At 33.8% G+C, this 21,447-nt stretch overlaps 4 protein-coding genes and 1 long non-coding RNA gene across 6 annotated transcripts; 4 read left to right on the top strand and 1 right to left on the bottom strand.

Annotated features, from left to right (window-relative positions):
• Positions 1 to 1,059: 1,059 nt before the first annotated feature.
• On the bottom strand, positions 1,060 to 4,628 carry LOC126683106 (uncharacterized). Its single transcript, XR_007641606.2, has 3 exons — positions 4,329 to 4,628; positions 3,805 to 3,931; positions 1,060 to 1,280 (listed from the first exon to the last, which is right to left on the bottom strand). It is a non-coding gene; the product is annotated as an uncharacterized LOC126683106 (long non-coding RNA).
• A 162-nt stretch (positions 4,629 to 4,790) lies between these two features.
• On the top strand, positions 4,791 to 6,564 carry LOC126679861 (probable ribosome biogenesis protein RLP24). The gene is made up of 5 exons (XM_050374869.2): positions 4,791 to 4,930; positions 5,091 to 5,184; positions 5,787 to 5,900; positions 5,992 to 6,128; positions 6,222 to 6,564. Exons 2-5 carry the CDS (start codon positions 5,104 to 5,106, stop codon positions 6,385 to 6,387), a joined length of 498 nt encoding a protein of 165 aa, XP_050230826.1. The 5' UTR covers positions 4,791 to 4,930; positions 5,091 to 5,103; the 3' UTR covers positions 6,388 to 6,564.
• Positions 6,565 to 8,584: 2,020 nt separating this feature from the next.
• Positions 8,585 to 11,467, top strand: LOC126681101 (probable polyamine transporter At1g31830). 2 transcript variants are annotated; one of them, XM_050376482.2, is made up of 3 exons: positions 8,585 to 8,872; positions 9,005 to 9,076; positions 9,846 to 11,467. In XM_050376482.2, the coding sequence occupies exons 2-3, from the start codon at positions 9,056 to 9,058 to the stop codon at positions 11,292 to 11,294; spliced, it is 1,470 nt and encodes a 489-aa protein (XP_050232439.1). In that variant the 5' UTR covers positions 8,585 to 8,872; positions 9,005 to 9,055; the 3' UTR covers positions 11,295 to 11,467. The 2 variants fall into 2 exon arrangements, with proteins under 2 accessions (XP_050232439.1, XP_050232440.1); XM_050376483.2 differs by lacking the exon at positions 9,005 to 9,076 and having other exon boundaries at positions 8,586 to 8,872.
• Positions 11,468 to 15,322: 3,855 nt separating this feature from the next.
• On the top strand, positions 15,323 to 17,425 carry LOC126681102 (serine/threonine protein phosphatase 2A 57 kDa regulatory subunit B' theta isoform-like). The gene is made up of 2 exons (XM_050376484.2): positions 15,323 to 16,597; positions 16,876 to 17,425. The coding sequence occupies exons 1-2, from the start codon at positions 15,533 to 15,535 to the stop codon at positions 17,212 to 17,214; spliced, it is 1,404 nt and encodes a 467-aa protein (XP_050232441.1). The 5' UTR covers positions 15,323 to 15,532; the 3' UTR covers positions 17,215 to 17,425.
• Positions 17,426 to 18,818: 1,393 nt separating this feature from the next.
• Positions 18,819 to 21,240, top strand: LOC126681104 (uncharacterized). The gene is made up of 6 exons (XM_050376488.2): positions 18,819 to 18,933; positions 19,528 to 19,604; positions 20,143 to 20,240; positions 20,319 to 20,467; positions 20,616 to 20,697; positions 20,985 to 21,240. Exons 2-6 carry the CDS (start codon positions 19,562 to 19,564, stop codon positions 21,096 to 21,098), a joined length of 486 nt encoding a protein of 161 aa, XP_050232445.1. The 5' UTR covers positions 18,819 to 18,933; positions 19,528 to 19,561; the 3' UTR covers positions 21,099 to 21,240.
• Positions 21,241 to 21,447: the final 207 nt, after the last annotated feature.

The raw sequence follows: 21,447 nt of genomic DNA, 5'->3' as shown, positions 1-21,447 counted from the left end.
TTATAAATAATTGAAAAGATAGTGATGATAATTAAGCTTTAATTAAAAAATAGTGAATTTCTAAAAGAAAAACCTGAAACAGATTTATCGTTGTTGTCGTTATCACAGAGGCATCGTTCAGTTTAAAAAGGTGTTTTTACTGTAAATAGCATTAACATTTAATTAAAATGTAAACTAAAAATAAAGAATTATTTTAAATTTTTTGGCAAATAAAAAGATGTCAATTTAACTCTTTAAGGTAGAGATGAAATATAAACACCCAAAATATGATATAATTGAACTTTTTCATAAGTTATAATATAAATGAAAAAAAAAATACTTTTAAGTAAAAAAATTCATTTATTGATAGATTAATAAAGGCCTAATTACTTAAAAAAAAACCCACCTAGTAACATTTTTTCGTTTATATCCTCACGTAGAAAAAAGTTCATTTGTATCATTTTTTTTGATTTTTTTTTTCATCTCTACCTTAAAATTTAATTTTTTGACAATTAAATTAATTAAAGGATGAAAATATTATAAATGATTAATAATATCAATGTTTAATTAGAATATAAGCTAAATATAAAGGATCATTTTGAATATTTTTCCAAATAAAAAGAGATCAAATTAGCTATTTAGGGTAGAGACAAAAATGAAAAATAAAAAAAAGGGTACAAATGAACTTTTTTCTACGTCAGGATATAAACGAATAAATGTTACAAAGTGGTTTTTTTCTAAGTAATTAGGCCGATTAATAAAGAGGAAATTACACTGTATACCCAATTTCTATAAAAATATACATTAGTGACTCATAAAATATTTTTATACAGAAATCTCTCAAAAGATTTTAAAGATTTACATTTATACCTCAATATAAATTTAGTCCTATTCTACCCCCAATTATATCGTCATTCTCAGTGACTCAACCTTCCATTTAAATCTCATTCAACCTCACTTTTTTACAGCTCTGTCACCGTCGCCATCCACGCCCTGCCCTGCTCCAACGACCGCCATCCACGCCCTGCCCTGCCCCGACGACCGCCATCCACGCCCTGCCCTGCTCCGACGACCGCCATCCACGCCCTGCCCTGCTCCGACGACCGCATATGGCTTCCATTTATGCTCCAACAACAACTAACGATGCCGCAGTCATCAACATCAACCGATAACCTTCCGTCAAATCTCAGGAAACAACGGTAGCCATCTAGCTTATGCTCCGACGACCGCCTTTTATGTTCCAAAAATCAATGACTACTGCTGCAAATGGCGTCGGTACTACGGAACTATAATCGATGCTACTGCAATCAGAACAACGCTTCAAATTAAAAAAAAATCCTCTTTATGGTGAACTTGCATTTGTCGGCATTAAATGGATAAATCCTCCTTCCACAGATGTTTAGTGTCTTTTACCCCTTGCTTGATTCTAAAAATCACACATTTAATTTTTAATAATATATGTTTCTGATGTAATATTTGGAAATAAGGATATTGAGAAGGCTCAGATTGGATTTACTTGGACTCTGCAGTTTGATCCTAAAAATGGAGAGGCTTGGAATAATGTCACTTATTTTTTCGTTATCAGTTGTTCATCCTTAGGCTTTCCTCTAATTTGTTTGATCTTTTTTGAATCCTTTTCGTTTCATAATAATATTGATGAAATCATAACTGCATAAGGTTCTTATCATTCCTTTCTTGCAGCCTTTCGAAAGTGGGCAGAAAACCTACAGAAATCACACATTTAACTTTTAATAATATAGGTTTTGTTTTCTGTGTTTGGAAAATAAGATGAGTGTTGGAAGGTTTGGACCACTGTAAGAAAAATTTACAGAAGAAGGATATGAAGCTAGCATTTTTGAGAAAAATATATTTTTTGTTTTGGTCAACTTTATGTTAACTTTTAATTTTATATTTAGGTTTGTGATGTATATTAAACATTTTTTAAATTTTATCGAATGTTTTTAATATCTTTTATATTATATTTTTTACCTTTTTAATTGTTGTAATTTGCTATCAATCGCGTATAAATTTGAAATCAACTTTTAGTTATTAAATATTACATCTCCTTGAAAAGAATTTTAATTTTTGATGTATAAGAGTGTACCCGTAAGAGAAATTATTTTATTAAAAAAAGATTTAATTTATTGATAATAAACTCCAAATAAAATAAACATCAACTGAAAATCAACTAAAAATCAACTAAGTATTAACCAAATATCAACCAACTGACTTTCATTTTTCTTTCACGACACTGTTCAAAACTATTATTACCATTTTCCCCTTTTTTATGGTTGACAAGCGTCAATTTTGACTGTTTTAATGAGTTTTATTTAATATGTTGAAGCTTTTATTTTGTGATTTTGCCAAGTTAAATGTCAACCGAAAATCAAATATATGTCAACTACAAATGAACTAAATGTCAACCGAATATCAATTGAACGTCAACCGAAAATCAACTAAATGTCAACTATAAATCAACCAAATGTCAACTGAATATCAACTGAACGTCAACCAAAAATCAACTAAATATCAACCAAAAATCAACTAAAGTCAACCGAATATCAACTAAATATCAACCGACTGTCAACCGAATACCAATGGATAATCAACCAAAACCAAAACTGGATAGGTTTTAAAGAAAAAAATCAAACCGATTTAAATGAGTTAGATTGTTGGTTTAATCAAGCTGAGTCAAATTGTAATATACCATGTATTATGTATTATCATGTCTGATTGATTCTAATTAATACCAAAAGGCAAAAAAATTATAACAATTAAAAAAAAAAGCAACATCGTTCCTCCATCATTAGCTTTAAATAAATCTATATTTTTGTAACTTAAACTAATTTGTCGACATAAGTCTTAGATCAACCAAACATCAACCTAAAATCAACCAGAAATCAACCTAAAATCAACTTAAAATCAACCAGAAATCAACCTAAAATCAACAAAATATTAACTAAATTTCAATGTAAATCAACCAAATATTAATGTATATTTTTTTGTCTCAATTTCATTCTAATTTTTAAGTTTTATTTCACGTACAATATTGTTTCCTTCGCCATTGCAAAAAAATCAAATATCAATTGAAACGAGTTAATCATGTGTTTTTGTAATCATGGAACAACTCATTGCCAACTATATAATAGACATTTATATTATTTATATTATCATGAATCAACCTTATATTTAAAATATATATTTTATCAATTTATATTATGCTTTATAACCATGAATCAACTTATTGTCAACTCTATATTTTATTACCTCATAAACCTTCGGTATAGTTTTTTAAATAAAATAATTAAAAAAATATGTATGGTTCATTTTTTATATTAATTATTTCTATTATTTTTGTTAAAATTTATTTATTTAATTTTGTTGTTTACATATTAGTTGTTATAATTTGTATTAATATAAATTTGAAGTCAGCTTTAAATTTATTTTTTCCATATCAATTTCAGTTTATATTAGGTTGATTATTAGTTTAATGAACTATACTTCAATTCTATTTTCAATTTTATATATTAAAACATTTTTACTATAATATGTTAAATTTATAGTTAAAAATACAAACATAGAAAAATATGCACTTTAAATTCAAAAATTACTTTATTTTTTAGACAGTTAACATCAAGTTGATTCCAGAATCATTTCAGGTGCATTTTTCGAACTAAAAAAATGCTTTAAGAACACAACAATTTTATAAACACAAAAAGATCCAAATCAATTGCATTGGTATCAACCTAACAATGATCAAACACATTGCATCTTGCATCAAACTGCAATGGTTCAAGATAAAAACACTAAAATTAACAAATACACCATAAAACTCATCGTATTTGCTCTAATTTAAGCACCATCGTAATAATAACTTCATCCAATTTCACATGACGTGACATTAGTTCATCTGAGCCGAATGTTTCCATTACAGGGCCTGGCTTGGCAAGTCCTGCAACAGGTATCCAAGTTATTAATGAACAAATAAAACTTCATATACAATATGAAATATGGTTGCCATATTTATAGCAATTTTTCATTAAGAAGTATCAATGCTAACATAAAAATGAGAAGACAATGCGTAAAATAGATGTCTGAGGAAAACCAACAAGCACCAATTCCTTCTCTTCTTTCTTCAACTAATTAACAACACAATTTAAAATTCATATTCCCTTTTCACCAATTCTCACTCAATTTTAGTGAATTGGTTTCAATTTTAATTCACCTAATAATAATTTAACTATTAAATCAAAAGTTTTCTGTCAAACTAAAACTCTCTCAATTGCAAAATTCAATTGTAAAACAAAATAATTAAATGAAATTTTGTTTTTTTAGAAGTAGAAACTCACCAAAACAGAGGCTCAGCGTCGGTTTTAAGAAGAATGCAGAGCGGAGGAATGGAGGAATAGCAGAGCGGAGGAATGGCAGAACGGAGTAACGGCGGAACGGAGTAACGGCGGAATGGTGGAACGACGGAACGGAGCAGCGGCTGAACGACGGCAATGATGTGACAGTGATGAGAGAAGATGGTGATGATTTGAAGGAAAAGAAAGGAAGAAGAAGAGAGGAGTTGTCGTTTTGTTTTACATTTGGTTAGGAGGTTAGTAAGGAAGGACAGACTTGTCCTATTTTAATAATAAACCTCTGTGTTTTTGGCTTTGAGATATTTATGAAAATTTAATTTTTTTTTGGAGAGATTTTTGCATATCTCTAATAGGTGATGTACTTTTGAAAACAAATGGACTATTTGAGTGATTTGTGTGCTTAGCCCATTAATAAACCATTATAAATGTATAAAATTGATGTTGGGCTGGATAAAGGAGGCCCATTAAGGGAACCTATATTCTCTTTCCCTAACCTTCTCCAGTTTTCCTAACCCTAATCACAGGCACGTTCTTTCTTCTTCTTCTTCCTCTTCATCTGATTTTGGGTCTCCGATTGCTAAAAAAAGGTAGAGAAAAGCACGCCTTTTCCAAATTTTCAGGCGAGCGCTCGCCTGACTGAAGGCGCCTCGACTGGATGGTCTAGAGGCGCCATCAGTCGCCTAGGTTTGACAACAACAATTTTATAGTTATTGACTTAAACGGCTTATTCTTGTTTTCTCTTGTTAGAAATTGAGGCACAATGAGATTAGAGAAATGTTGGTTCTGCTCCTCAACTGTATATCCTGGACATGGCATCCAGTTCGTTCGTAATGATGCAAAGGTAATTTTCTTACATTTACTGCTCTATTCTATTACTAATCTACTCATTTGTAAATATTTTAAAAAATGGATGAGTTTGAGATCGAATTACCATTGTCTTGATGGTTGCAATGAACTTGTTATCTCGCTGCTATTCGTCAAGCAAGATTCGTAAACTGCAAAGTTTGCTGATATAGTTTACATTAAGAGCAAGCGTCGGTTTTCGTAGTTAGAATTGGTAGTAATCAGTGTCGATGCGCCCAATATAATTTACACCAGTTGGAGATGTGGTTTTTAGGTTTTCTCCAAATATTAAGTTAATTGCTGTTATTGTGTTCACATTGAACAGTGATCTACTCTAGGGTATAATGGAAACAAAATCTAGGAAGCTGGTTTGTGTCTTTGGGTGTGCAATTGCTTACAATTTTTTCTTTTTGTGTATGATATTACTTATTAATTAGTAATGGCTTGAGAAATCTCTGTTTCAGTTTCACAATCCTCTTCTTGTATCTGTCGGCTATTCAAATTGCTAATTTCTTGTTTGTTTTGTTTATCGCAATCTCAGCTTATGCATTTGATAGTCACCAATTGCATTCCTGTTTCTGACTTCTTATCCTTCTGCAGATTTTTCGATTTTGTAGATCTAAATGCCACAAGAACTTTAAAATGAAGAGAAACCCACGAAAAGTAAAATGGACCAAGGCCTATAGGCGCTTGCGTGGAAAAGACATGACACAGGTAAACCCAATTTCCTTGCTCTAAATTTTTGTTTAATTATCTTGTGTGTTTTTCTGTTAGTTTTGAAAAAGTTTGTTGTTTTCTTTCACAGGATACAACCTTTGAGTTTGAGAGAAAGAGAAATAGGCCTGAGAGATATGACAGGAATCTTGCCGAGAATACTCTAAGAGCTATTAAGACAATCGACAAAGTTAGATCTCAGAGGGCAGCCAAACACATCGAAAAGAGGTTTGTTGTTAACTTCGTTACTGGTGTTTGTAAGAGCTAAAATATATTTCCTTTCTTACTAAAGCCTATAAAATAAATTGAAAACCTTTGCAGGATGAAGGGCAAGAAAGCCATTGAGCTAAAGGCAGCACGGAAAGTATTGGATCAGGATATCCTCTTGATCAAAGCCCCGGAATCGCTTCAAAAAGAGCAACCATCCAAGATCAAGGTCAAGGTGTCTGTATCACAGACCGAGGAAAATCGTTTAATGGAGGAATGATTTTGTTTCAAGGTTATGGAGGATCGATTTATTTTTTGTTGAATTGCATTTTTGTCTATGTAATGTTAATTTTCATCTTAAGTAGAAGAAAAAAATTGTTTACCTTTCCATGTGAAGGCACATCTGCGCTTCTGTATGAATTGAAATACTATTAATGCTTTCTTTCTCTTGATGACAGATTGATTTGCTTGTTAGTTATCTCAATCTTTACTATTTTAATCGCGTCTGTATTTAACATAATCATTTGCTGAACAGTTTTGTTATAATCGTACCTAGTTGGAACTTTTTGTTTCTGGTGATCAGCAGGATGATTTAGTTTCTATATCTTGAATCATTTGATGAATAATTTGGGGCTACAGTCTGGTAATAACCTGCAATACAGGAGATTACTATTCTGTTGCCCTGTCATTATATCAGAATAATGTATAAACTCATATTGTTAAACTTTGGGAATCCTGTTATTCTTTCAATGAAGTAGAATTGTGTTTTTACTAGGAGTTCGAATTGTATATTACAAAGATTTTAAGAACTTGTGTTGCTGCTTGATTCATGTTAGTACATATAGCTCATAGCTTACCTGTAGAACCAAAAAGAATATGATTCCTGTTAGTACATATCATCCCCATAATGTCACCAAACAACAGGAAACCCGCCTTCTCCAAAGACTTGAAAGCATGAATCACGGAATCTTTAATGTTTCAATTTCTTTCAGGTTTGATTGCGTCTACCTTATACCAGATTTATCGAACTTTTCCAGCACTTTTATAATACCATAAAGAATGCATAATACTTTCATAATCAATGCCACAAATTGGACAAAATTGATAAATATTCATACCTCTGCTGCTCAGCTTTGTTCTAACAGATAACCACACGATGAAACATTTCCATATGAATCTTTTGATTTATGATGGTAAGGTCAGCTTTCATGAAGACTTCCACCATTTTAAATTTCCAGAGATATGGAAGGATTATAATTCATCTCCACAGCCAGTTTATATCCATTTCTAATAGTAAAATCACCCCTTTTATCATAATGTCATCTCAAATTATCACTTTGATATGTTAGTGCAAAAAGAATGTTAAGAAATTATCACTTCAAAATCTAAAGGAACCGTAAAGTTTTTTGCTAATGAAATTAGAAATTGTCAATATCTAGGGGTAATTGATCCTGAAGATCACTGAACTTTCGCATTTTTTCATTTCAGTCACTAAACTATTTTTTTTTTCATTTCGATCACTGAACTTTCATTTTTTTTCATTTTAGTATTTCAGGACAAAAATACTTAGGTGGCAGCCGGAAGTTGACATGTGACATCCGGATTTTACAAGTTTTACTTTGAAAATTTATCACATACATAATTTCACTTTTAAAATGACTTTTTGGATCAAATAATGCATATATGACAACTTTTCAGGTTAAAAGATAATAATTCCGGCTGCCGCCTAAGCATTTTTGGCCGGAAAATACCAAAATGAAAAAAAAATGAAAGTTCAGTGATCAAAATGAAAAAAAAAAAAGTTTAGTGACTGAAATGAAAAAATTCGAAAGTTCGGTGATCTTCAGGATTAATTACCCCAATATCTAGTTATTAATATGAGTTCTACTGAAAATTGACTGATGACATTATGGAATATATATTTTTACTAACCAACTCTTAGTTTACGTTATCTTTTTTTATCTATCAATAGCCTCTTTTTACCCTTTATGGGTTCTTTTTCTCCTTCATATGGTTTCCCCGGCAGTGTCTTCCCCGACTTCTCCGGTATTTTTTCCAGCATATCTGCTATGTTCCGACGAGTTAGAAGATTATAATTATAAATTTAAATATTTACGACTTGTTTTAGTTTTTAAATTTGTTATAGCTTTTTTTGTTGTAATTGTCAAAATCTGCAATTTTTCATACTCATTTGGCTAGAACTGCTATTGATTTTTTTTTAATTTGTTGGGTGGCTCATGGTAACTAAAAAAACCCTTGTAAGTTTTATTGTAATTTCTAGTCCAGATATCATGATTACAATAGAAACTAGAGACTCTTGTACTCGGTTTATTTAATCAAATAAAATTTTATCTTTCGACAAAAAAAAATTGAAATATTAAAATTGTACTCTTGTTAGAATTTCTTTTAAAAAGGCAACCTAGTTGATTGAATGATACACAACTTTTAGTGCTCACTTAAATTACGAGCCTCTAACATTTATAGCTCAATATTGAAATACATAACAAACTATAAATAGAAAATTTCAAGTTTCAATATTTGTAGTTGAAGTAGGGGATGAGTGACCTACCACGTAACGTAACGTAACATAACTACAAAATCCGGTGTCGTTTTGAGCTCACCTTCTTCCTCCTCGACGACTCTCATTTCTGTAGCTGAATTTCGCATCAAAACAAAAACCCATCTCATAATCATCAGAAAAGACGCGTGTTGTTCACACTCATTCAGTGATGTCGCTGTAGCTAGCTGACACTTAATTTTTCATGGTTAGTAGTAACACTATCAGTGTATATCCATGTCCGTAGATGACAAAATATTTCACGTTTCTCATTTATTTGTTCGATGCAATTACAGTAATACGTTGTCATTTTGCTTTAATTTTTAATCCTTTTTTAAAGGGGAAGCCAGCACTGTTCATCGCCCTCTTCATTTTTTTTCTTTCTTAGTGGATGCCCACGAGATTTGGAGAGGTGGGTACTTCTTAAATCATAATGTTAGTCTTTTGGAAGTGAAAAGAAATAATCTTTATTGGTTTGTGCTTGTGTTAGAGCCTTCACTCTTTGTTTTTTGTGGTATTTTTTTTGTGTTTTTATCTTGTTTTGTAACCTAGCTTAACTCTTGGTAATTGAACATTTATGATTTGGTAAAGTAGGATGATTGTGTGAAGAATTTGATTTGCTTATAAACTTGAATTTAAGTGAGTAATGTAGAGAAATGATGTAGAAAACTTTGAATTTCTTGTAATTTATTCCATTTTTTTGCCTAGCTAAATGACTTTTAGTGCTTTTGATTGATTTGGGTATTTGCATTGTATGATAATTTGACATTATGCTTTCATTATGAGGTTTCTTTGGTTACTTTTGGGAAATGGTTGCAGCAAAATTCAGCTCAAGCTTTTTCTGAGTTGTAACGGGTTTTATCTTGTTTACTTTGATGTTTTTATGTAAGTGTAAGAGATTTCTAGTATTAAGACATCAAAAAGAAACAAGATTTGTTAATCTGTGGTTTTTTCATTAGAATGCAAGTGTGATGAGGGGATTAGGTAAAATGTATTGAGTAGGCTATTTGCTTTCATATTGAGTATTATCTTTGGCTTGCATGATTAATTTAACTTTCAATGTACCTTAACTAGGCCTTTTTTAATGGTTAGTTTGTTTGTTTTTAGCATTTGATGAAAGTGATTATAATTTACTCAATGGTGGTAAGTTGAATATGATGTTGATTTAATGGTGCTTGCAGAAGCAGAGGAGTTCATTGACTAAGCCAAGTTCTGCTCTAATAATGGAGCCCAATAACTCTGAGTATGTAGTGTTAGGGGAAGCATCTTCTGTCAACTTAGATAAGTTCCAGAAATTATCAAGTTTGCCGCTTGTTTTTCTGATCTTTTATGAGGTTTCTGGGGGACCATTCGGCGTTGAAGACAGTGTCCAAGCAGCTGGACCCCTTTTGGCTCTTCTTGGTTTTTTGATTTTCCCGTTTATATGGAGCATTCCAGAAGCGTTAATAACTGCAGAAATGAGCACTATGTTTCCAGAGAATGGTGGGTATGTAGTGTGGGTATCATCAGCTTTGGGTCCTTACTGGGGCTTTCAACAAGGTTGGATGAAATGGTTAAGTGGGGTTATTGATAATGCTCTATATCCAGTTTTGTTTCTAGACTATTTGAAATCTGCAATACCTGCATTAGAAAGTGGTTTCCCTAGAATAGTGGCAATTATAGTTTTGACTGCTGCTCTGACATATATGAATTATAGGGGTTTAACCATAGTAGGATGGGCTGCTATACTCTTAGGAGTGTTTTCGCTCCTTCCTTTCGTGTTTATGGGCCTTGTGGCGATCCCCAGACTGGAGCCTTCAAGGTGGCTTGTGGTTGATTTGAGTAATGTGAACTGGGGCTTGTATTTAAACACTCTCTTTTGGAATCTCAACTATTGGGACTCGATTAGTACTCTTGCTGGAGAGGTAGATAATCCAAGTAGAACTCTTCCAAAAGCTCTTTTTTATGCTGTTGTTTTGGTTGTTTTTGCGTACTTTTTTCCTCTCTTGATTGGCACTGGAGCAGTTCCACTTGATCGCGATCTATGGTCTGATGGGTATTTCTCAGAGATTGCTAAAGTTATCGGAGGTGTATGGTTAAGGTCTTGGATCCAAGGGGCATCTGCTGTTTCAAACATGGGAATGTTTGTGGCTGAGATGAGCAGCGACTCCTTCCAACTTCTGGGGATGGCAGAGCACGGTATGCTTCCCGATTTCTTCGCCAAGAGGTCTCGTTATGGAACCCCTCTTGCTGGGATTTTATTCTCTGCATCTGGTGTGGTATTGCTGTCATGGCTGAGCTTTCAAGAAATTGTAGCTGCAGAGAACTTCTTATACTGTTTCGGAATGATTATGGAATTTATAGCATTTGTGAAGCTAAGGATGCAGTCTCCAGAAACACCTAGGCCGTATAAAATACCCGTCGGAACAGTTGGAGCAATTTTAATATGCATTCCTCCAACCATACTTATTATGGTGGTTTTAGCACTCGCTTCTCTCAAAGTAATGGCTATTAGCATGGTCGCAGTACTTATAGGATTTGTCATGCAGCCTTGTCTTATGTACGTTGAGAAAAGAAGGTGGCTCAGGTTCTCTAACACTTCCAACTTTGCAGGCTTGCATTCCGCTTATCATGAGTGTAATGCACCGTGAATGTAGTACAGGTTTTCTTCTCCACTTCTCTGTACATCTGCAATTCAAATGCAATTCATCGAATTTTCCACATTTACAATAATGTTCATCCATGAAATGCATGATCGATGTTTATCTGAGACCATTGACCAACAATCAACTTCTATTATTATTTATCAAGCTCTTTGGTAGTAGCATCAGAGTCATAATTTCACGCATGACTATTGCAAAAGTTTACTTTAGGCACTCAAAATTCTTGATGGAGATGCTTCGACCTCATTTCTAGTTGCAATGCGTTTTTGCCAGTATTTGAACTCAAATTTATCTTGTGTCGAGAAAAACAATAGAAAAACTTGCTCTGATGATTTGTTCTTGACTACCTTTGGAATTAGAAGTGAACAATGCATTTACCATTTGGTTTTTGTGTTTGTAACCTAGTAAGAGATACCATTTGGTTTTTGCATATGTATTATACTAAGAACAGGACGATGAATATTCTCTGGCCTATATTCTCCGCAACTCTGGTACTTTTGTACAAAAGTTTAATGGAGTCATTTTGTACGTTCCTTTGTTTTCTAGTTCTGATAACTTCTGTTGACCATTAGGTTTTAGCAATTAGGAGCTTGAGCCTTGACGCGTGAATGGATACCGAATGTGTCTATACAGTTTGTTACCTTATTATCATACCATCTTACTGCTAAATCCAAAATGCAGAAAAGGTAATGATAGAATATATGCAAGAAGTATAGATTTTCTTTTATGGCTATAGAGTTAAGTTTTGGATTAAAACGAAGGCTTAAATGCTCCAAAAATCACGAACTTTCGCGTGTTTTTGGTATTTAACACGAACTTTTAATTTTGGCGTAAAAATACATGAAGTATTCAATTTTTGCAATAATAACACCGGTTGAAATTCCGGCTTCAATTTGCTTATGTGGCACCGGACAGTATCATGTTGTCCTAACCCATGTCAGAATTCATCCTAATCATCAAAACTATGCCGTTTTGATCTCAAATTAATTTCTTTATTAAACACACCGAAATATATAAGGACTAATTTGATACTTTTTACATTCATCTTCTATAACAAATTTTCTATCATAGTTTAAACTTTAAACACACCAGTTGCAAAATTATAAACTAACATGGAGGAATTTCCAACCAAAAACCAAAATAGACCTAATTCAAACAAAACCTAACCATTCAATTCAAACTACCCTAAACCCAGGCAGCAACAACATACTCGAGAAGCAAAAAATCACGGCGGCTACCATGGTAAAAGCAGCAAAAAATCAGCATACGGTAACCACGGCGGCAACCACGATAACATCAGCAAAACATCAGTAGCAGAAACGCAGCAAAAAATCAACAGCAGCAACAATATAGGTGAAGAAGCAGACCGAAAAAATGCAGCATAAAAAATGCAGAAGCAACGACATCAAAGAAAACCCAGGCAAACAAGATGGCAGTTACCCAAATCAACATCAAAGTTGAACAGAATAAGAAATCCAGCAGATCAACAACATCCGAATTTCTATTTAAATGAAATATTCTCCTTGAAACTGATGTTACCGAAATCTGGAAATTGAAATGAACGATTAGGAGTTTTTGGCGAGGAAACGGCGGTGATCCTGCTGTATTGTTGTTACTTGTTCATTTGATTTTGTGATTCAACTCAACAAACTCAGATGGGTGGTTATGGAGGTGGTTTTGCTCTAGATCTTTGGCGGTGACTGGAGTTCAGTGGCGAGATGGATGGTTGCTGCTTGGTGAGTGGCTGGTGACGAGCTTCCGATGAGCTTCTGACGACAAGGTTCCGACGGCATGAAAAGGCTAGCAACGAGCTGCAGACGACGTGGTTTCGGGAGGAGAGCGCCTGGAAGGGAGGGAGAGTGTGATGATGGTTATGGTGAATGTGAAGCAAGGTGGAGGTGATAAATGTAGAAGATGAAAGGGTGCCTGCGGTGATAGTTGAAGAAGATGAAATCGGGTTAGAAAAATTGATTTAGAAGATGACTGTAAAAGTGTAAAAATGGTCCCTATATTTTTGAATTGTGTTTAATCAAGAAACAAATTTAAAATAAAAACGGTACCATTTTGATGACAGGGAACCATCCGGCGCCACATAAGCAAATTGAAGCCGGAATTTCAACCGGTGTTATTATTGCAAAAATTGGATACTTCATGTATTTTTACGCCAAAATTAAAAATACGTGTTAAATACCAAAAACACGCGAAAGTTCGTGATTTTTAAAGCATTTAAGCCTAAAACGAACCACAAATTTTAGCATATTTTGCAATTACAACGCCAACTTTTGGCAATTCGAATAATAGATTGAATTTCTGATATACTTTTGCTATATAGATGCCTGGGAGTGCATCATAAATTTCTAGCTTCCCGTGTCCACATCAACAAAAATAATATTAAAAAATCTATTTATTGCCAAAAAATTGAAAGTTGATATTTGAATCAAAATTAAAAATTTGTGTTGTAATTGCAAAACACACTATAAATTCGTGATATTATTTATAGTTAACCCTTAAGTTTTTTAGTTAGTATTTAAACTGTCTCGCATACCACCCTGATACTCAACTTTTAATAGGAAAATACACATTTAAGCACTTTTTTTTCCACTTTAGCCCCCTAAACTACAAATAGGTGATTTTAAATCTTAAATTTATAATTTGATAGAATTAAGTCCCTCATTGAAGTGCATTCACTAAACCAGCTGTCATGTCAGCAAAAACATCACATATCACTGTAAATAATTCTAATCTAAATACATTTAAACAAAAATGTAAATAAGTGAACAGTAGTTAGGTTGCACAAATTATCACATTTACACAAAATCACAAATTCAATTAATTTTACACTCATCAATATGAGAGCAGCTTCAAGATTTTCAGCTAGGATTATTTTTCTTTTATGCATCTTTTTGCCAACTTCAATTGATTTTACATTTTTTTTAAGTGATGGTAAGCTTAAAAGTTCAGACAACTTGGCATAGAAATATGATTAGTCAGATCAGCAAATATTCATTTATAGTTGACATGGCTAGTGACATGGAAAAGATGCCAGATCAGCTGCATTCATTGATTATGTGTCTGTTGACATGGCAATCCATAATCCAGAAAAGATCCGCTGACATTAGCTGTATCATTAGTTCATAGCTCCCTCATTTTGATTCTAATCAGATCTTATGATCAGGGTTGTTGAGGGCACATGTATGCTTACCACTGTATTTTATTAATCTATTTCCATAATTAGTTACAGCAGGCTGTTTCTGTTCCAACTACTCCAAATGGCAGCTACCCACACTGTCCACAAAAAACAGAGAAAAAAGGACCATGACTAATTCTATAAAATATTTAAATATATCAAGTCGAGTTGGGTTTCCGGTTCAGTTCAGTTTGTTCAATTCGGTTTGTATCAAAATTTAAGAAACACAGAAATTTTGATAAAATTGCATGTCCTGTTTCGGAAAACGAAGACTCACATAAACTCTCAAAATATTCGTAGAAAAATGAATTTGGTTGTTTCCACAAATAAAAAAAATTAAATAGTTGTAAAAAAACCAAAAAAAATCTCCAACAAATAATTGTTTTTATTCAATTACCCACAGTTTTTATTATTCACATTATATCTTATTTTTGTAGGTATAATTATATTTGATTCATTTTATTAATAGGTATAAATATATAAATAAAATTTAATATATATAGTATTTTATAATTTCTAATATGATAAGTATATTCCTATACTTTTATTATTTACACATCTCTCCATGTTTTGTGTCCTTCATTTTAGAAAAATGTCAGTTTTTCATGTCCGTTTCGTGTCGTTTCCGTGCTACTTAGATTAAATGTAAACTGAACTTATTTTATTTTTAAAACTAAACTGAACTAAAATTTCAATTTTGTTAAACTACAAGTTGAAATTAAACTGAATTTATCAGTTTTATTTTGATTTGGTTCGATTTTTACGCAGCGTATGCAGATGTCTTTTGTGCTTCTTTTGAATTGTATTCGGTAGTGGGGAAAATTCTATGTTTGATCAATGGATAATTCTAATATTTCTTCTCTAAAAAACATCGCTGCCTCGTTGGCCTTTAGTGGTTGACCTAAACAAGAAACACACATAATTGTGATCACTTCAAAAACATTCTGCTTTTCTTTCTTTCTTACACAAAATACAATCCTGAATTTCTGCATCCTCAACACATTACCTGTCTGATAGAAACACAGAAGAAACTAAGGGAATGAATGTCTTCCGAAACTCTCCGAAAGCTTCTCCAACTAAACAATCTACCACTCTTCAGCACCTCTTTCAGTTAGACTCCAAGACTTCCAGTAATGCCTTCTTCATTCCTTCTAGTCCCAAACTTGTCAAGCAATCTTCCTCGGAATCCGAAAACGAAGGCGTCCTCGACATTATATCTCATTGTTCCGTTGTCTTCACCTTCACGCATCCTTCCGAGTCTCCCTCTCAGCAAGATTTCAAGCGATTCAAGCTCATCCAGCTCCTCTCCGTCGTCAAAACTTCTAGAAATAAGCAACTTCCTCGTCAAGTTTTATCCGCTCTCGTATCGATGATATCGATCAACCTCTTCCGACCTCTCCCTCCGTCTACCAATAACACCGTCTGCACTACTGACTTGCCCGACGATGAAGAACTCTCTTCGTCTCTTTTACCTACATGGCAGCATTTGCAAATCGTTTATGACATCCTTCTCAGACTAATCCACAATCTAGATCCCAAATTACTCCGCGAATACATCGACGAATCGTTCCTTACCAATCTCCTCTCGCTATTCCAATCCGAAGATCCAAGAGAGCGCGAGAGTTTGAAAAACACTTACCACAAAATGTATTCCAAATTCACTTTCTACAGGTCGTTCATGAGGAAATCAATGCATAACGTGTTCTTACGCTATATCTTCGAGACCGAGAAGCATTGTGGAATCGCGGAGTTGCTCGAGATATGGGGAAGCATAATCAACGGTTTTACGGTTCCGTTAAAAGAAGAGCACAAGCTGTTCTTGATGAGAGTACTGATCCCTTTGCATAAGACAAAGGGGATGCAAGTTTATCACAGGCAACTATCTTACTGTGTGAATCAGATTGTGCAGAAGGAGCCAATGCTAGGTGGGACTGTTGTAAGAGGGATTTTAAGGTATTGGCCTATCACTAACTGTCAGAAAGAAGTTGTGCTAATTGGTGAATTGGAAGAACTTGTGGAGAGTATAGAACCAGACCATTATAGAAAGCTGGCTTTGCCTTTATGTACTCAAATTACTAGATGCTTCAATAGTTGGAATTCACAGGTAAGCTCATACATATCTTTATTTCTCATATTAATATGATAAAAGTCTCACCGGTATGGATGAGTATTAGGTCGGTTCGGTTAAAATCAACCTGAATTATCCATGATCAAAATGGTACAAAATATTTAATGTGTATTCCATACGATGGTTCCTCGTCTTTTTCCGATCTGGTGTGCCGACCGGGTGAAGCATATATTTCGAGTATACATACATATTGGCCCGCCATATTGATCGTCATTTGACGTAGCGCCTTATATAACTTTATATTGTTAATGCAGGTTGGGGAGAGAGCATTATACATATGGAACAATGAAGAGTTTGTGAAAATGGTATCATCAGCAAGAAAAGAGGTGTTTCCAGTAGTAGTGGAAGGAATGGAGAAGAACCTGAAATGGCATTGGAGCAAGAGTGTGCAGCAATTGACTCAAAATGTTAAAGAAATGCTTCACAAAATGGATCCAATTTTATATCAAAAATGCCTACAAGAAATTGATGGAAAAGAAAAGTTGAGGGGGCAAGAAAATATTATGAGACAGAAAAGATGGGAGATTATAGAAATGGAAGCAGCTAAGAATCATTTCTTACAACCTCAAAAATTACTCTGTGTTTCTCATTGATCTCATCACTATTATTATATATGGCATGAGATGAAGCCAACTATTTTTCTTTTAGCTCTTATTAGCAAGTGTTACCAAAATCCAAAAATCCAAAGCTCATAATTTTTTTTAGGAAAAAATGCTCATATGCTTTCCATATTTGGCCCGACGATCAAGTTGGTTCTCTATATTTTTGAAGAGGTGCTAAAAAGCACACTTAATGTTTTTATAAGCCCCTCTTTTTAACACTATTTGTAAAACTGTCAATCCTTACTTATATGGAATCTGACGTGGGGTTCATTGAATCTGAGGTGGCTTAAATGTGCCCTCAGTATTTGGCCCACCGCCCGTGATTCAAGTATTGCCTTTCATGTATGAAAAGACTCCAATATGTCTTCATGATTGAAAATGCTCACACTCTTAATGTATGAAAACGTTTAAATACGTCTTTTATGTATGATAGGTTCAAATATCACCATTAGAAATGAGCAAAATTATTGACGGATCAAATTAACCGGCCAAATTGATTCGATTATAGAGTATGGTTATTACAATGCCAGTGCGTAAAAAGAGTACTAATAACTAGGATTTCATTAGACGTTCTCTTGTGTCACAAAATCTTTATGGTCCCTTCTACGCTTATTATTCTGTTAGACTAATATATATGTCAGTCGTTAACTTACGTGCATCGTCGGATGACGCCGTTTCTGTTTCTTTGGTTTATGTTTTCAGCTGGTTAAGTTTTGTTTCAGTTGGTTTTAGGAGTTCATGTTATATTATGAACTCCTCACTTCAGGTCCCTTATAGTAAATTTCTTAAGTTAAAAAAACTTACACTAAACCTCTTAAGTTATGGTTTTTTTATCATGTAAACCGTTTTGTCCAAAATGGAGCTAGTACTATCAAAAATAATGGGGTGCCACTTAAAAAAATTCACACACATCTCCACGTCAGTTGCCACCTCACTAAAAATTCAAAATACGTAAAATACCTTACCTTCAAATCACCCACTCGACCAATCCAATTAAACCCTAAAACCACTTACCCAACCAATATAATCAAACCACCCACTCAACCCCAAACTACCACCGACCGCCGCCATCGGCCAATCATCATCCATCGTTGGTCGATCTATTCTTCATCGTGAAGAATATATTTGTTTTTTATCGTGAAGAATAAAGGGCTCCTCATTTGGCGAGGAGCAACAGTTCCTCATCAAACGAGGAGCTCATCCTCCTCAGGCGAGGAACATACCTGCTGGCGGCGGGTGGCGGTTAGGGTTGAGTAGGTGGTTTGGCTTATTTGGTTAGTTGGTTTTGTTTTTTTATATTTTTTATTTTTTAATTAAATTAGAAGGTAAGAGTATTTTAGGTTTTTGAATTTTTATTGAGGTGGTAGCTGACGTGGAACCGTGTGTGATTTTTTTAAAGTGACAACTCATTATTTTATTACAGTGTTAGCCCCATTTTGGACGGAAGGGGTTTACATGATCAAAAATCATAACTTAGGGGGTTAGTGTAAGGATACCCTAAACTGAAGTGTCATGAATGATTATTAGCCTTTTTTTTTGACATAAGTTTCTGGGCCATATTGATAATTAGTTATAAATTGAGGTGCTAAAGTAGATTTTATTCTTCGCCCACACCCAGTGTTTATTGTACATTACATCCTAGTCATCCATGGTTGTCACTCACAGTAATCGTCTCTGCTAAATCATCCTCTTCAACTGAAACCTAAAAGGGTATGTTTTCATAATTTGCTCAAATACCTTAGGTTTTTCGCTAATTACATGAAGAGCCCTATTTGTAATTTTTAGTTTTCAAACTTCCCAATATTTTAGTTACAGCTTTCCGTTAGCCTTTGATGCTTTTGTCGCTAAAGATTTGAATTTTGTTCATCATTTAGGTTTCATGGTCGCTATTTACATTACGTATATGGTGTGTTTGGTGCATTAGGTTTTCTGTTTGGGCTTTTCACAATTTCCATTTTACATAGATGAACACCTAGGTAACTTCGACCCAGGAAACGGGACACTTGGAGACGGACACGGAAAAACGGTGTTATTTTAAGATTTTCTATCTAAAAAATGAAGTTTCGTGTCTAAAATGTAAAGGTTTCTGAAACGGACACGTCGATTGAATGAAGTGTAGGCTAGGTAGCATGGACCTTGAGAAACAGGACACTTGGATGGACACGGCAAAACGCTGTTATTTTAAGATTTTTTATGTAAAAAATGAAGTTTCGTGTCTGAAATGTTAAGTTTCTGAAACCGGACATTTGAATGAAGTGTTCGTGCTACCTAGATGAACATTAACCATCTTTTTTTCCCCTACAGGTCAGTGTGTTAACATTGATGAACAATCAATACTATGAAGGCCATTGTTTGTGGATTTCCCAGTAGTTGTTGTTCAGGTCCTTTTCTTCTTTTGCTCTTCTATAGTTTATGATGATGCTATACTTTTGAAATTTACATTATACATCTTTTCGCACTTGGTAAAAGTTGAATCTGTATAAATTGTTTAAATTAGTTCAGTGGCTTCACTGTCAATTTCCGTTTCTCTTTGATTTTTGTTAGGTTGAGACAAATCCTTTAATAATTTCAAGTTGAGCTAGGTAGCTCAGACACTTCATTTAATTGTGTCCCCTTTCGGAAACGTGCCGGAAATTTGATGTTTCTCATTTTTAACTTTGGAAGCCTTAAAAAAAATAATACTGTTTTGCAATGTCCATGTCCAAATATCCTGTTTTCCTGTCGAGTTATCAAAGTCGGGGGTATCAGCTCATCCCTACAGTATAGTCTTCCGATCCTTAGAAAAGAGACTGTTAGTTATATGTTTATCGTGTAATTTATTTTTTCTTTTGCCTGCCCCTCGGGCACTAGGATCCTTCTATGCTTCGGAGCGTCTTAACAATTGTGGTCATTTGTATTCATTTTTTTTTTCTTCTATAGGTTTGGTTCCTACATGTCAATCTAAACAACTGTTTAGGAATTGGAGATACAACGAAACCCGATTTAAAACCAATAATTCCATTCAGCTTTGTTCAAAGGTAAATTCTTTTTTGGATACAATTGCTTTTCTCTTCTCAAATGGTAGCTATCGGGCTTTGAAATATTTGTTATAGCAGATTTATAGGAAGAGAATTCAGTATAATCCAGTTAATTCTTCAAGCACGAAGAAAATTTTGTCAGTAAGGAGTGATAATTATCAGTTGAGCTATGAAGACGAGTTGCCTCAAGAATCTTATTGGCTAAGGTTTATTAAGGAAGCCATATGGTATTATAATCTCTGCATTTCTTCTAACTCTTCTATATGCATTTTTCTGGTACTTTTGTGGCTTAAGATCTTTCTGAGTTTATAATTTGTTTCAAAGAGGATATATGTGGTTTAACATTCACAAGATGACATTTAATTTTAATTCCAGGGCAACAAAATCACTCTTCATATTTCTTGTTGAGCAGCCGAGTCAACTAAAGTACATAGAATGGCCGAGCTTTCAAAGTACGGTATGTACAGAATCTCCATTTAATATTCATGCTGACAGACTGGTTGATGCTACCGAGATATAAGTTATGGATGTTATTATCTATAGTATACGGAAATCTATCAAGTCCTACGTTTCAGCATTTCGTTTGTCTTTCTGGAAATAATTATGGAACTCCAAAATTTACATCTACAGTTTACGCTTATAAGAATGCTAATTTTCCCATTTCCTGTTTTAACGTGCCGTTTCCAAAGCTTAAAATTTATGGCGTTGCTGATTATGTTGAAATTCTTTTCTGTGGTGCTGCAGCTGAAGACTGCCGTCCTTACCCTTGTTATTGTGGCACTGCTAATCGTTGCGCTATCATCAGTTGACGCAGTTCTGTGTTATCTCTTGGCTATACTTTTAAGGAGGCCTGCCTGATAGATGAACTGAGATTTGTTATTCATAATTGTATGTACAGATTTTTGAATTGTGTTTATGGAACCAATTCTGATTTGTGTGCGACCAAAAAGTTGTATGTCTATGTCTATTCACTAATGGTTAATCACTGTGTGATTTGAGAGCTGAGGTGGGTTTATCATTCTGCATCATGGAAACTAAGACAAAATAATTGCACTTAAAACAAGGGGCGTGCACACGTAACTGACCGAAAATCGAATCAAATAAAATGTATTTAATTCATTTATTTTTTTGAATTTATCTCTTGGTTCTATTTTTAATTTTGAAAGCTTAAAAGAAAAATGAATTAACTATAGCATAATAGAAATTT

The sequence above is a fragment of the Mercurialis annua genome, linkage group LG5 (genome assembly GCF_937616625.2).
Source record: "Mercurialis annua linkage group LG5, ddMerAnnu1.2, whole genome shotgun sequence".
NCBI lineage: Eukaryota > Viridiplantae > Streptophyta > Magnoliopsida > Malpighiales > Euphorbiaceae > Mercurialis > Mercurialis annua.
This window is presented reverse-complemented; position numbering and strand designations above follow the sequence as displayed.